The sequence below is a fragment of the Mobula birostris genome, chromosome 5, assembly GCF_030028105.1.
Source record: "Mobula birostris isolate sMobBir1 chromosome 5, sMobBir1.hap1, whole genome shotgun sequence".
Classification (NCBI taxonomy): Eukaryota; Metazoa; Chordata; class Chondrichthyes; order Myliobatiformes; family Myliobatidae; genus Mobula; species Mobula birostris.
In genome coordinates this window covers 199,631,406-199,646,870 of record NC_092374.1, presented here as the reverse complement: position 1 = coordinate 199,646,870, position 15,465 = coordinate 199,631,406, and the positions used below count along the sequence as shown (strand labels likewise).

Here is a 15,465-nt window from a genome sequence, read left to right as displayed (position 1 = left end):
CTATCAAGTCACATCTCATCCTCCTTCTCTCCAAAGAGAAAAATCCCAGCTCATTCAGTCTATGCTCATAAAACATGCTCTCTAATCCAGACAGCATTGTGGTAAATTTCCTCTGCAGCCTCTCTAAATCTTCCACACCCTTCCTACAATGAGGTGACCAGAACTGAACACTTCAATGTGGTCTAAGCAGAGTTTTATAAAAAAAATGAAAACAGTCAATTAGAATTTGATCCATAGAGCACTAGTGGAGGTGTGTGATCCTCTGAGTTCACATTGAATTGAATTGAATTGACTTTATTTCTTTCATCCTCATATACTTGAGGGGTAAAATATTCACATTAGATCTCCATTTAAATGTGCAATGTACAATTTATAGTAATTTATAATAAATAGTATGTACAACAAGACAGTCAATGTGGCATAGAAACACAATTGTGTTGGCGTGAATTAATCAGTCTGATGGCCTGGTGGAAGAAGCTGTCCCAGAGTCGGTTGGTCCTGGCTTTAATGCTGCGGTACTGTTTCCCGGATGGCAAAAGCTGGAACAGTTTATGGTTGGGGTTAGCTGGGTCCCCAGTGATCCTTCAGGCCCTTTTTTTATGCATCTGTCTCTGTAAATGTCCTGAATAGTGTGAAGTTCACATCTACAGATGAGCTGGGCTGTCCGCACCACTCTGCAGAGTCCTGTGATTGAGGGAATTACAGTTCCCATACCAGGCAGTGATGCAGCCAGTCAGGATGCTCTCAATTGTGTCCCTGTAGAAAGTTCTTAAGATTTTGGGACTCATGCCAAACTTCTTTAACCGTCTGAGGTGAAAGAGGTGCCGCTGTGCTTTTTCACCACACAGCCGATGTGTACGGACCACATGAGCTCCTCGGTGATGTGTATGCTGATGTGTAGCTGTTCAGGCTCTCAACCACAGATCCGTTTACTATATGTCTGCAGGGTTTAGCCTGTCTCCATTCCTCACGTAGTCCACAACCAGCTCCTATGTTTTTGCAACGTTGAGGGAGAAGTTGTTTTCTTGATACCACTGTGTCAGGGTGATGACTTCTTCTCTGTAGGCTGCCTCGTTATTACTTGATCTACCTCTGTAACATCAGTGTGAATCTGTAAGTACTAACCTTTGTTTCAAGATCTGTTTTCTTTGTGAGATATTGCGTGAAAAAAGGCTCTTTCGAACTGTACAAAGATGTGACATTCGATTTAATCACACAACCATGAATCATTTTTGCTTGAATTTACATAATATAAGTGACTTCCAACTTTTCGAAATGGGGAATAAAGGAACCTGATGTTCATTTCCCATGCCTCCAGAGTCATAAAAAGAATCACAGAGCAATACAGCACAGCTACAGGCCCATCAGCTCAACACGTCCATTAGTTTTTAAAGTCAGCTTTAAAGGCTTCTGTGTGTCCTAACTCACTGAGATGTAGATGCCTTTCTTAAGGAGAGACAGTGGCTGATGTATGGTCACACAAACATCAGTATTGGTAATTAGTAATTAATCAGATTTGTTGATGGAGTACAAACCAGTGTACAGAGGATGGTAGAGCATTGAAGAGTGCGGGAGAACAGCGGGATCTGGGAAAATAGATCCATGATTTCTTGGAAGTGGCATCACAGACAGGGTCATCAAAAGACCTTTGGAAAATTGGCCTTCTTATATCAGAGTATTGAGTGTATGGTGAAGTTGAATAGGGTGCTGGTGAGGCTAAATTCGGACTGTTGTGTGCAGTTCTGATCCCCCACCTACAGGAAAGATATCAATAAGATTTAAAGAATACAAAGAGAATTTACAAGGATGTTGTCTGGACTTGAGGATCTGAGTTGTAGGGAAAGTGTAAACAGGGTTAGGACTTAATTTCCTGGAGCACAGGAGAATGAGGGGAGATTTGATAGAGGTATACAAAATTATGAGTGATACATATAGAGTAAAGCAAGCAGCTTTTCCACTGAGGTTGCATGAGACGACAGCTAGAGTTCATAGGTTAAGGGAGAACCTGAGGGGGAACTTCTTCACTCAAAGGGTGGTGTGAGTGTGGAATGACAACTAGCAGAAGTGCTGGACGTAGGTTGAATTTCAACATTTAAGAGCAGTTTAGGTAAGTACGCGGATGGGAGGGATATGGAGTGCTGTGAACGAGGTGCAGGTTGATGGGATTAAGCTGACTAACGTTTGGTGAACTCGATGAGCTGAAGGGATTGCTTCTATGCTGTAGACACGGAGAACTCTATGGTGATGTTAACTGCAGGATATCAATTGACCGACAAACCAAGAGAATGACCCTGCTATGTTTCCCTCCAACCCAGAAAGCGTAGTCTGGGCCTCCATTTAATATTTCTATGAAAAGATGACTTCTCCATTATCATAGCACCCCACAGCATTACATTGGAATGGAGTCTGTCGTTGAGCCTCAGTCTTTCACCTCCTCTCCCAGGGAAGTAAGGCTACCCACCCTGACCTTGGGCTAACATAAAAAATGGGAAAATGACCAATAACTTTGCATCAATAAGGTTATTAAAGTATATTTTTCTTAATTTTTTAGGCCACTGGAAACCCCTTGTTGAGTCAGGTAAGTCATACTATTTAACATAAATGTTATGAAAATGTTGTGTATTTCATACCCTGAGGAACCCTGTGCACCATCAGTTTAAACTCACCTAAGCTGCAGAATGGGGAGAGTCAGAACAAACAGCGGCAGGGCATAGTTAGAGAGGGTGGGAAGTAGACTTGGAGGGATATCACCAAGGAAGACCATCTCAGTGTTATCATATGATAGATGTCTGAGTCAGTGAGCCCTCTGGAAGCTGGAGGCCAGACATGGCCTGTCCTGAGGCTGGACGACTGACTGTGTGAGTGAATGGATGGATGGGAAGGAGGGAGCAATGGCCTGCCTTTACTGTTATTGTTGTTGTTGTTCGTGGAGGTGGTGTTGGTGGTGGTGGTGGTAATATTCTTGTTGCTTGTGTTCTTCTTCCGAACACGTTGGTCAAATTTTGTTGGCCCTGGAATGTGCAGTGACACTGGTGGGGTGTCCCCAATGTATCCTCAGGATGTGTTGGTTGTTAACACGAGTGAAGCATTTCACTGTATGTTTCAATGAACACGTGATAAATAAATGAATCTAAATCTAGTAATGGGGGATGTCTGTCGTGCTGTAAATAAAACTGAAATGTTGAAAATAATTAACAATAATATGATGTAAGAGCATAAAGAGGGCCATTTGGCCCTTCGAGTCTGATCCACCACTCCATCATGGATGATTTATTATTCATTTTAACCCTACCGCCTCCGTGCAACTTTTCACCCTGACGAATCAAGAACCTATGAAGCTTCATTTCAAAATACCCAATGACCTGGCCTCCACAGTCGTCTGTGGCAATGAAATCCACAGATTCAACACATTCCTGGTGAAGAAACGCCTCCTTGTCTCTCTTCTGGAGGGACGTCCTTCTACTCTGAGACTGTGACCACTTGTCCCTGACCCCACCCCCACTATATGAAACATCCTCTCCTTCTCCCTTCTGTGTTGGCCTCTCAATATGTTATAGGTTTCATTGGAATTTTCTCTCCCCCACCCCCTCCAACACGCCCATTCTTCCAAACTCCAGCGAATACAACCGCAGAGCCATCAAACATGTCTCATGTGTTGACCCTTTCATTCCTGGAATTAGATTATATTTCAGTTCCTCTACACCCATACAACTTCTGATTTTTTAGAACAGTGTCTGTGCTGGGGTTGTTTACTTTGAAAATCAGATGATTCGGGTGAGATTTCAATTTTACGTGCTCCCAGTTAGTGTAATTATGCAGTCTGTTCTACAATCTTCAAACTAGTTACAACATGACCTGCCTCGGGGGCAACCCAGCTAAACCCAATTTCAAATTTGATCAGTGCTCTCACAAATGTAAAGAAAAACGAAGATTATCTTTATTTGTCACGCATACATCAAAACACACAATGAAATGTGTCCTTTATGTCAAATTAAATCAGTGAGGATTGTGTTGCCTCTTAACACAAATAATGTATGTTTTGATGTAAAAATGATAAATTAGTTGTGGGCATGCTACGTTGGCACCAGAGCATAATGATCTTTGCGAGCTGTGCCCAGTACATCAGACTGTGTTGGTCACTGATGCAGAGGTGCATTTCACTTTGATTTCATGTTTTGATGTACATGTGTCAAAAAAAGCTAATGATAACTTCCAATTAAAATGAAGGTTGAATATTTTGATGGTAATTCAATGTGCAGGGAAAGTTTTTCCATACTAATTGGCTATTTTTGTTTCCAGATTGGGAGATCATGTGTAAAAATCCAGGTAAGATATTTGATTGATTACGATGAATATTTTGGCTCCATCTGATGTACCGTCAGAATCAGAATCAGGTTTGTCTACATCTGCGGCATATGTTGAGAAAACTGTGGTCTTGTGGTAGCAGTACATTCCAACGCATCAGAATAAAAAACCTTTCATGACTATAGTTATATACCTTTCATGACTATAAGTATATCTATAAAAATAAATAAGCAGTGCAAACAGAGAGGGAGAAATACTAAGGTAGTGATCACTGGTTCACTGTCCATTCAGAAATCTGACGGCAGTGGGAAAGAAGCTGTCCCTGAATGTTGGGTGTGTGTCTTCAGACTCCTGCACCTTCTCCTCTGATGGTAGCAATGAGAAGAGGGCATGTCCTGGGGGACTGTGCTTCCTGTGGTGGCTGGTACCTTCTCAAAATTCAAAGTACATTCATTGTCAAAGTATGTATATGATATACAACCTTGAGTGTCAACCTCTTGCAGGCAGTTGCAAAACAAAGAATCACAATAGGACCCGCTGAAACAAACCGCACAAAACAAAGACCATCAAACACCCAGTGTGTGAAAAAAGATCAAATTCTGCAAACAGTAAAAAAGTAAACAAATCACAGGTAGAGTCTCCGAAAGTGAATCCACAGCCACGGAGCCAGATCAGTGCTGTACCCAGACCGGGAGCCCAGTGGCTGTAGGCCACGGCCACGGAGCCAGTTCAGAGCCGCAGCCAGACCGGGAGCCCGGCGGTGGCGGGCCACGGCCACGGAGCCAGTTCAGAGCCGCAGCCAGACCGGGAGCCCGGCGGTGGCGGGCCACGGCCACGGAGCCAGTTCAGAGCCGCAGCCAGACCGGGAGCCCGGCGGCTGCGGGCCACAGCCACAGAGCCAGTTCAGCAATCCAACTGCCATCACTTTTATACATCCATGATGGTGAGGAGGCTGGTGCCCATGATGGAGCTGGCTGAGTTTACAAATTTAATGCTTTCTACAATACCACTATTGAAATTCGCAAGTGTCATTGGGAACATACCAAGTCTTATCAAACAAAAGAAATATACTCATTGTCATACGTTATTTGTAATTGCATCAAGATGTCGGGCCCAGGCTCGACCTTCAGAGAAATAGACACACAGGAATTTGAAACCGCTCACACTTTCCACTACTGATTCCTCAATGGTGGGTGCTCTCTCAACTTCTTCTTTCTGACGTCTACAATCAATTCCTTGGTCTTACTGACACTGAGTGCAAGGTTATTGTTGTAACACCACTCAACCAGCTGATCTGTCTCACTCCTGTACTACTCCTCATCACCATATGAAATAGTTGTGTCATCAGCAAATTTACAGATGTCATTTGTGCTGTGCTGAACCACACATTAATGGTTGCAGAGAGAGCAGAGCAGTGGGCTAAAGCACACTTCCTTAAGGTGCACCAATGCTGTTGATTGTCCATGAGGAGGACAATGTTATTTCCAATCTGCACAGGCTTTTGTCACCCAGTGAGGAAGTCAGTGAGCAGAGGAAGGTCCAGGGTTTGGAGCTTGTTGATTAGAATGAAGGGTATGCTTCTGCTGTAATTAATAAACAGCAGCCTGACGTAAGTACTACTATTGCTCAGATGATCTAAGGCTGATTGGAGAGCCAGTGAGATCTCATCTGCTGTAGACTGATTATGGCAATTGGCAACTTTCAGTGGGTCCAGGTCCCTGCTTAAGCAGGAGTTGATTCTAGTTATGACCAATCTCTCAAAGCACTTCACAGTAGATGTGAGAGCCACTTCGAAATAGTCATTGCCAGCTCACCCTGCTCTTCTTGGCACTGGTATGATTGTCGTCCTTATGAAGCAGATGTGGAACTGACTGCAGCAGTGAGAGATCGAAGATGTCCTTGAACACTCCTGCTAGTTGGTTGGCACAGGTTTTCAGAGCCCTACCAGGTACACCATCAGGTCCTGACACCCAAAGTTTTTTCACCCTCTTGAAAAATGTTCCGACATCAGCTTCCAAGGTGGAGATCACAGGGTCACTGTATGATTTATGGATTTGCACAATTGTAGTTTTATTCTCCCTTTCAAAGTGTGCATAAGAGGCATCAAGTTCTTCTTGGAGTGAAGCATCCCAGCCACACATGATGATAGCTTTTGCTTCATAGGAGGAAACCCTGCCACAGATGATGTACATCTGATTCCATCTATAACCTCAATTGGAATTGCTTTTTTGGTCTTAAAATAGGCTTCCATAGATCGAACATGGACCTTGGATAATTCTGGATCTTCATTCGTTAATGTCAGAGATCTGGTCCTCAGCAGGCTATGAATCTCCTGGTTCATCAACAGCTTTTGGATGATCTTGTGGGCACACACACTCATCCGTGCAGGTCTTGATGAAGTCGGTCACAACTGCGCCATACTCGTTCAGATTCAAAGATAAATCCTCGAATATTGTCTGGTCCACCGACTTAAAGCAGTCCTGTAAGCACTTTTCTGCCTCTCTTGTCCATGCATTCTTGGTCCTCACCACTGTTGCTGCTAGTCTCTGTCTATACACTGGGAGTAGAAGTACAGTCAGGTGATCAGACTTTCCAAAGTGTGGGTGTGAGTGGCATTGTAAGCATTCTTGATGGTTGTACAACAGTAGTCATGTTTGTTGGCTCCTGGTGTTCCACAGGTGATATTTTGTTGGTAGTTATTCAGAGACTTCTTCAGGTTGGCCTGGTTAAAGAACCAGGGACAATAATAGGGACAACGTCAGGATGTGTTTTTTTGTGCTGGCTGAATATAGAGCTTATCTCCTCCAGTGATTCCCTGACATTGGCCTGATGTGGAATGTACACAACTACCAGAATTTTAGCAGAAAATTCCCTCAGCAGATTAAAATGATGATATTTGACTGCCAGATGTTCCAGATTGGGTGAGCAGGACTGGGACAGAACTACCACCTTTGTGCACCACAATGAGTTAATCATAAAGCATTGTGACGAGAATACACATAAATTAAGATGTTTGCTGGCCTGGGCTAGCACCAGTGGCATCAGCAGTTGGTCTGCCACCTGTCCTCAGGGGAGGGAGAGATAAGGAACACAATGAAGCGGCATTTGGAGATGTTAATGAAGGAGCCATCAGTCTGGGTATTGTCAAGATCGGCTCCCCCTTTGAACCCTGAACTGTTTGAAGTGATGGACAGGCGATACCCCAGCAGGGGGATAAAAAGGGACAGGTTCGCTAAGGCAGGACACACACGACACCACGAGGTAACGAGACCCTGGAAGCGGTGCCCCCCCCCCCCCCCCGCAAGTCGGCGGGAGTCGTTTTGGAAGGCTGGTGGCGGAACCAAGCCTTAAACGCACAGGGTGGAAAGGTACCATCAGCGGGAACCCGGTGTGTGTCCGCCCTCGCTTGGGTGCCGGGTTCACTGCAGAGGATCGACCGCATCTGGAGGAGGGGTCACAGTCGGTGACCTCAGGTGACATCACAAAGGACTCGCCCGAAAGCTGCTTGTGAGCAATATCGCAGGTCTGTGAATGGAAGCCGTTTCGAATGATCATTCGTTCTTGTTCTCTCTCTCCTTCCCCCCACATTGTCCATTGCCACGGCAACGATTACTGCGAACTGAACTAAATTGGACTGAACTTTGCGTCACTTTGAAATTGGTCATTTACCCCTAGTCAACGATAGAGCTTGATTGATCCTGTTATCTTAATTCTGTGCACATGTGTGTTTATCATTGCTGAACTGTTGCATTTATTATCCTTTCGATTACTGTGTTGCTTGTTTCTTTAATAAAACTTTCTTAGTTCTAGTGATCCAGACTCCAACTGAGTGATCCATTTCTGCTGGTTTGGCAACCCAGTTACGGGGTACATAACAGCATATTCCACCTCTGCTGCTTTTCGATGACAGAGCAGTCCTGTCTTTGGGGAGAATGGTGAAGCTGCATCCAAAATGGAGGGTGATAGCCATATTTCTGTGAAGCAAAGTACATAGCAGTCATTTCCTGACGTCTCTCTGGTACAGCAACCTTGCTCTGTGGTCTTCAGTTTTATTTTCCAGAAACTGTACTTTCACCAGCAGGACAGTCAGGAGTGGAGCTCTAAAGCTCTGTGTTTTAATCCTACCTGGGTAGACCAGCTCGGCTTCTGCAGTCAATTTTCTGAAAGGGGAATTGCACTCATGACCTGGGTCTGTATTCTTGGATCCACCAATTATGAGTCTCGATAGAATTTTTACATCTTAAAATGATGTGATTACTGAAGTACCTATGGCTGTGACTGTGGACTTCAGCTGTGGTAATCTTGAGTGGGAATATTTGACGATTCCAATCGGAGGTGCACGCAAAGAGTCGCCCAACATGGGCACCATCTTGATGATCCATCTTGATCCATAAGCACCGGAATGTGTATTTGAAAAGATCCCTCTCAACACTCATAATGGGTACTTCGTAGTTTCTGATTTAGTATGCTGAAGGGGCTTCAAACACGGTTGGTATAACAGGAAGCAGGATATGCACCATCTAAATGTTCCAGCTGGAATCAATGGCCAGTTGGTGGCAGCTGCAGGGATGTAACTTTGCCAGGAGCCAGAAATGAAGAGCTGCAACACCAGCTCTTGAGAACTCCAGGGTTTCCCCTGCAGTGAGAGTGAGACCCACCCACAAATGTGCCTCAGCATCTGTCATCCTCTCTCTGCCTGATTCTTGTTGCCCTCCATTCCTTCTGGATTGCATTCTTGTTTCTATTTATCTCGTTCACTGATCACATTGCTACCTCAGTCTCTTTGGATCTCAGCTGCTCAGCAACATATCAGAAGTCATCTCTTTCCAAATTGTTACTGAGCTTTGTCTCCAACTACCAGACTGCGTCCAATTTTTCCCTTGCAATGAGCAGGAATGCATAATGCCTCATTATGCTCTGACCTGGTGCTCCGGTTCCCAGCCCCCTGCAAAACTAGTATAAACCATCCCGAGTAGCATTAGCAAACCTCCTGGCCAGGATATTGGTTCCCTTCCCATTTCAGTTCAAGTGCAACCCATCCATCTAGTGCTCTAGCCTAATTACAGGACAACTTTTAAGATGACCAATGAATATACTAACCAGTTAATGGGGAGAACATACAAACGGCACTGGAATTGAACCCTGAACTCCGTAATGCCCTGAGCTGTCATAGTGGTGAACTAATTGCTATACTACTGTGACATATATGTAATTTGATAATAAATTTGCTTTGAATTTGATGTTTTCATTTAATGTCGCTGCTGGTTACTCTCAGCTTATAACCTACATTATAACTGTTATCAATTTTTCCCATTTCTTGCAGCCTCTGTAAAACTGGACACAGAAACAGCACATCAACAATTGGAGATATCTAAGGATCAGAAGAGTGTGAGACTGACGAACTCCCAGACGGCTGTTTCTGAAAATGAGGAGAGGTTTACAGCCTGGGAATGTGTGTTGGGATCGGATGGATTTACATCGGGGAAACATTATTGGGAGATAGAAGTTGCGGGAAATCACAAGTGGTCTCTCGGAATTGCTGGAGAGAGCGCAAATAGAAAGGGTGACCTTATGTTAAAACCAGCAAAAAAATTCTGGTCCATTGGACAAAATGAGAAAGAAATCCATGCAAACGATACTGAAAAATTGGATATCTCTTATCACGAGATTCCCAGGAAGATAGCAGTTTATCTTAATTATGATACTGGGATAGTTTCATTTTACGATGCAAATACTAAGTCTTTCCTCTACACATTCAATGAGAAATTCTCTGAGAAGCTTTACCCTTTCTTTCACACAGCACATCAGAAGAGATGGCTGAAAATCTGTTCTATGCAGGAATCAAAACCCACTAAGCGTTCTAAAAATAGTGTCATTTAACACAGGAGGTCTGTGAAATATGGATCAAGTATGTGTGGCTGAGAAGCTGGGGCAGGGGCAGGGCTTGGGTTCTTAGATCATTGGGGTCTCTTCTGTGGGAGGCATAATCTGTACATAACGGGTGGGTTGCACATGAACCTGAGGAGGGCCAATATTTTCGCGGGTGGGTTTATTCAAGCTGCTGGGGAGGGCTTAAACTAATTTAGCAAGGGGGTGGGAACCAAAATGAAGGAACTCAGGTTAGGACAGATGGCAAAAAGCAAAGATAGCATGCAGTCAGATTGTCAGGAAGGGCAGGCAGATGATAGGACAAAATTGCAGCCTGCAGGGGTGAGTATCAGTGCATTAGGTGAACAGAATCAAAAAGGGTAGCAAATACAGTACTCAAAGTGTTATATCTTAATGTACGGAGAACAAGAAATAAGGTGAATGATCTTGTTACACTATTACAGGTTGTCAGGTATGATGTTGTGGCCATGACTGAATCGTGGCTGATGGTTGCAGTTGGGAGCTGAATGTCCAAGGTTACATGCTGTATCAGACGCATAGGAGGGTAGCTAGAGGGGGTGGCGTGGCCCTTCTGGTAAAGAATGGCATCAAATCAGTAGAAAGATGTGACAAAGGATTGGAAGATGTTGAATCCTTGTGGGTTGAGTTGAGAAACTGCACAGGTAAAAGGACCCTGATGGTAATTTTATGCAGGCCTTCCAGTAGTAGCTGGGAGGTAGACCACAGATTTCAATGGAAAATTTAAAAAAAAGACATGTCAAAAGGGCAATGTTATGATAGTCATGGGAGATTTAAATATGCAGGTGTGTTGGGAAAATTAGGTTGGTAATGGTTCTCAAGAGAGTGAGGTTGTTGAATGCCTACAAGATGGCTTTTTAGAGCAGTTTGTCGTCGAGCCTACTATGGGATCAGAAATACTGGATTGGGTGTTGTGTAATGAACCAGAGGCAGTTAGGGAGCTTAAGGTAAAAGAACCCTGAGGAGCCAGTGATCAAAATATGATTCAGTTCAACTTGAAATTTGATAGGGAGAAAGTAAAGTCTGATGTAGCCGTATTTCAGTGGAGTAAGGGAAATTACAGTGGTATGAGAGAGGTGTTGGTGAGAGTAAATTGGAAGGAGCTGCTGGCAGGGATGTCAGCAGAGCAGCAATGGCTTGAGTTTATGGGAAAAATGAGGAAGGTGTAGGACAGATGTATTCCAAAAACAAAGACATACTCAAATGGCAAAATTGTACAACCGTGGCTGACATGGGAAGTCAAATCTAATGTAAAAACTAAAGAAAGGGCATACCACAAAGCCGAGATTAGCTGGTAGATAGAGGATTGGGAATCTTTTAAAAACCTACAGAGAGTAACTAAAAGAATCATTAGAAGGGAAAAGATGAAATATAAAAGCAAGCTAGCAAACAATATCAAACTTGATAGTAAAAGCATTGTCAAGTATGTAAAAAATAAAAGAGAAATGAGAGAGGATATAAGACTGCTGGAAAATGAGGCCATAGAAATAATAACAGGGGATAAGGAAATGTCAGATGAACTAATTGAGTATTTTGCATCAGTCATCACTGTGGAGGACACTAGCAGTGTGCCAGATGTTATAAGTGTGTGAAGGAAGAAAAGTGAGTGCAGTTACTATTACAAGGAAGAATATGCTCAAAAAGCTGAAAGACCTAAGGGTACATAAGTCAGCCGGAGCAGATGAACTGCACCCTAGGGTTCTGAAAGAGGTAGTGTTAGAGATCGTGGAGGCATTAGCAATAACCTTTCAAAAATAATTGGACTCTTGCATGGTGCCAGATGGCTGGAAAATTACAAATGTCACTCCACTCTTTAAGAAGGGAGGAAGGCGGCAGTAAGCCTGACCTCAGTGGTTGGGAAGATGTTTGACTCAATTGTTAAGGATGAGGTTATGGAGTACTTTGTGACACAGGACAAGATAGGACAAAAATCTTGCCTGATGAACCTGTTGGAATTCTTGGAGGAGATTGCAAGTAGGATGGATAAAGGAATGCAGTGGATGTTGTATATTTGGACTTTCAGAAAGCCTTTGACATGTTGCCACACATGAGGCTGCTTACCAGGTTAAGAGCCCATGGTATTACAGCAGAGTTACGAACATGGTTAGAGCATTGGCTGATTGGTAGGAGGCAGCAAGTGGCAATAAAAGGAGTTTTTTCTGGTTGGCTGCCAGAGACTAGTGGTGTTCCGCAGGGGTTGGTGTTACGACCGCTTCTTTTTATGCTGTATTACAATGATTTAGATGATTGAATGGATGGTTTTGTTGCCAAGTTTGCAGATAATATGAAGATTGGTGGAGGAGCAGGTAGTGTTGAGGAAACAGATGGGCTGCAGAGGAACTTAGACTGATTAGGAGAATGGGGAAGGAAGTGGCAAATGAAATACAACGTTGGAAAATGCATGGTTGTGCACTTTGGTAGTAGAAATAAATGTGCAGACTATTTTCTAACTGGGGAGAAAATCCAAAAATCTGAGAGGCAAAGGCACTTGGGAGTACTTGAGCTGAACACTCTAAAGGTTAACTTGCAGGTTGAGTCAGTGGTGAGGAACGCAAATGCAATTTTAGCATTCATTTCAAGAGGTCTAGAATACAAGAGCAGGGATATGTTGCTGAGACTTTATAAGGCACGGGTAAGGCTTCACCTTGAGTATTGTGAACAGTCTTGGGCTCCTCATTGACGGAAATATGTGCTGGTATTGGAGAGGGTCCAGAGGATGTTCACAAGGATAACACCAGGAAGGAAAGGATTATCATACGAGGAACATTTGTTGGATCTCAGTCTGTACTTGCTGGAATTTTGAAGGATGAAAGGGGATCTCATTGAAACGTTTTGAATGTTGAAAGGCCTAGACAGAGTAGATATGGAAAGGATGTTTTCCATGGTTCAGGAGTGTAGGACAAGAGGGCACAGCCTCATGATAGAGGGACATACATTTAAGGTAGAGATGCGGAGAAATTTGTGAATTTGTGCTGAATTTGTTATCACATGCATCTGTGGAGGCCACGTTGTGGGTATATTTAAGGCAGAGATTAATAGATTCTTGATTGGACATGGCATCAAAGATTACAGGGAGAAGGCTGGGGAATAGGGCTGAGGAGGGGGGAAAAGGATCAGCCTTGTTTGAATGGCAGACCAGACTCAATGGGCCAAATGGCCTTCTTCTGCTCCTATGTCTTATGCTCTTATAAATATGTAAATATGGTCTTATAAATATGTCAATATGGGAGTTCTTTGAGCAATACACACAAATTGCTGGCACCATTTATGGATGGGAATAGAAAGGTGACGTTTTGGACTAAGACATCATCAGGAATAGAAAGGAAGGAGGAAGACAGAATAAAAGGGGTGGGGGAGGAGTACAAGCCGGCAGGTGATCGGTGAGACCAGGTGACCTCATATTCCACCTGGGTAGCCTCCACCTGAAGACATGAACATCAATTACTCCAAATTCCAGTATTTTCCCACTCCCGCTTTTCTTTTGCTCCATTCCCCGTTCTGTCTCCCCTCTTACCCTTTCCCTTCTCTTCACATCATAAAATTAAGGTAACCAATAGAAAACAGTGTGGTGATATTAACGATAGATTTTAAATATTAAAGCTTAGCTTTATTTGGTGCATGTACATGGAAACACATTCACTGTACTCAGTGATGTGTTGTTTGAATCAACGACCAACACAGCCGGGCAGTGTGCTGGGGACAGGGGCGCTAGGCTTCTGGCGGCAGCAAAGCATGCTACTAACCCCATCCCCTACATCTTCGGAATGAGTTAGGGAACTGTATCAAACTGATGAAGGGTCTCAGCCCAAAACGTCGACTGTTTACTCTTTTCCATAGATGTTGTCTGGCCGGCTGAATTCCTCCAGTATTTTGCTTCACTGAAACTATCACTTACTTTATTACTCTGTTTCACAATGTTTACTGCCTCCTGTGTAAGCAACAGTAAGATCCTATTTTATAAATCAAAATAAACTTTATTAATAAAAATATTTACAAAAATAAACCATACAATGTCTTTAACTTCTTACATTCATAGTCAATGCATTACACACTGTTTATTGCATTCCTTAAAACCAATAGGACTGGGGTGTTAACTGCTACAATAATTGAAGAGCTTTCTCATCCAACTCAGACTTGTCCTGTCCAGTAAGGGAAGAACCCTATACCATGATGAGGGCAACACTGGGTGCGTTTTTGCCCCTGTTGTGCAAGGACTTACCCACTGTGACCCATCTGGCTCACTCCATCTTGGATCCCCAGATAAACCTCAAGACAGTTCTGGGGATTCCTAGCAGGAGGAGTGGAGGGCATTTCACATTTGTGTCAAGTACAGCAGTCCTGACAGCACCTCACACCTGATAGGTGTTCTTCCCAGTTATCGACAAGGAGCACCCTCCCACAGTCCCAGTTTCTCTTTTACCTTCCCAATCCACTCCAGCCAGTACTTGTTGCATTGGGGCCAGTTATACTTTATACTTTATTGTCGCCAAACAATTGATACTAGAATGTACAATCATCATAGAGATATTTGATTCTGCGCTTCCCACTCCCTGGATTACAAATCGATAGTAAATATTAAAAATTTAAATTATAAATAATAAATAGAAAATAGAAAAATGGGCAGTAAGGTAGTGCAAAAAAACTGAGACCAGGTCCGGATATTTGGAGGGAACAGCCCAGATCCGGGTCAGGATCCGTTCAGCAGTCTTATCGCAGTTGGAAAGAAGCTGTTCCCAAATCTGGCCGTACGAGTCTTCAAGCTCCTGAGCCTGCTCCCGGAGGGAAGAGGAACGAAAAGTCTGTTGCCAAAGAGCATGGCCTCACTCTTCATTCAGTTAACCCTGGCCCCCGATGCCAACTCAAACTGATCGCAGATGCTGATCAATTTGTGAACTGACCTTGGGTCTGAGCAGAAGATGGTGATGTCCACGTACAGGGAGGATGGGTTACTTGGCCAAGTAATAGCGACCTGTGCTGGTTAACTGACTACGGTGTTCACTACAATCTTTAACCTTTTGCTTCAGCAGGATGAGGTTCCCACCTTCTTCAAGCAGGTTTCAATTATACCGGTGGCCAAGAAGACATGGGGAGCTCCTCAAAGACTATCGCCCACTTGCACTTACATCCACAGTGATGAAGCATATTAAGTCCTGCCTGAGAAGCAGCTTAGATCTGCTCCAATTTCCCTTCCGGAGCAGCAGGTCCACTGTACATGCCATCTTATTGGCACCTCACTCTACCCTGGAACATCTA

At 43.7% G+C, this 15,465-nt stretch overlaps 1 protein-coding gene across 1 annotated transcript in view; it reads left to right on the top strand.

Moving 5' to 3' along the window:
* LOC140198246 (butyrophilin subfamily 1 member A1-like) overlaps nucleotides 1-14,189 on the top strand; it is a 50,393-nt gene extending 36,204 nt beyond the window's left edge. The window contains exons 7-9 of the mRNA XM_072259299.1: nucleotides 2,552-2,578; nucleotides 4,300-4,326; nucleotides 9,629-14,189. Of these exons, the coding sequence (XP_072115400.1) occupies nucleotides 2,552-2,578; nucleotides 4,300-4,326; nucleotides 9,629-10,185 (611 nt within the window). The 3' untranslated portion in view covers nucleotides 10,186-14,189. The remainder of the gene's footprint in view (nucleotides 1-2,551; nucleotides 2,579-4,299; nucleotides 4,327-9,628) is intronic.
* The last annotated feature ends 1,276 nt before the right edge of the window (nucleotides 14,190-15,465 follow it).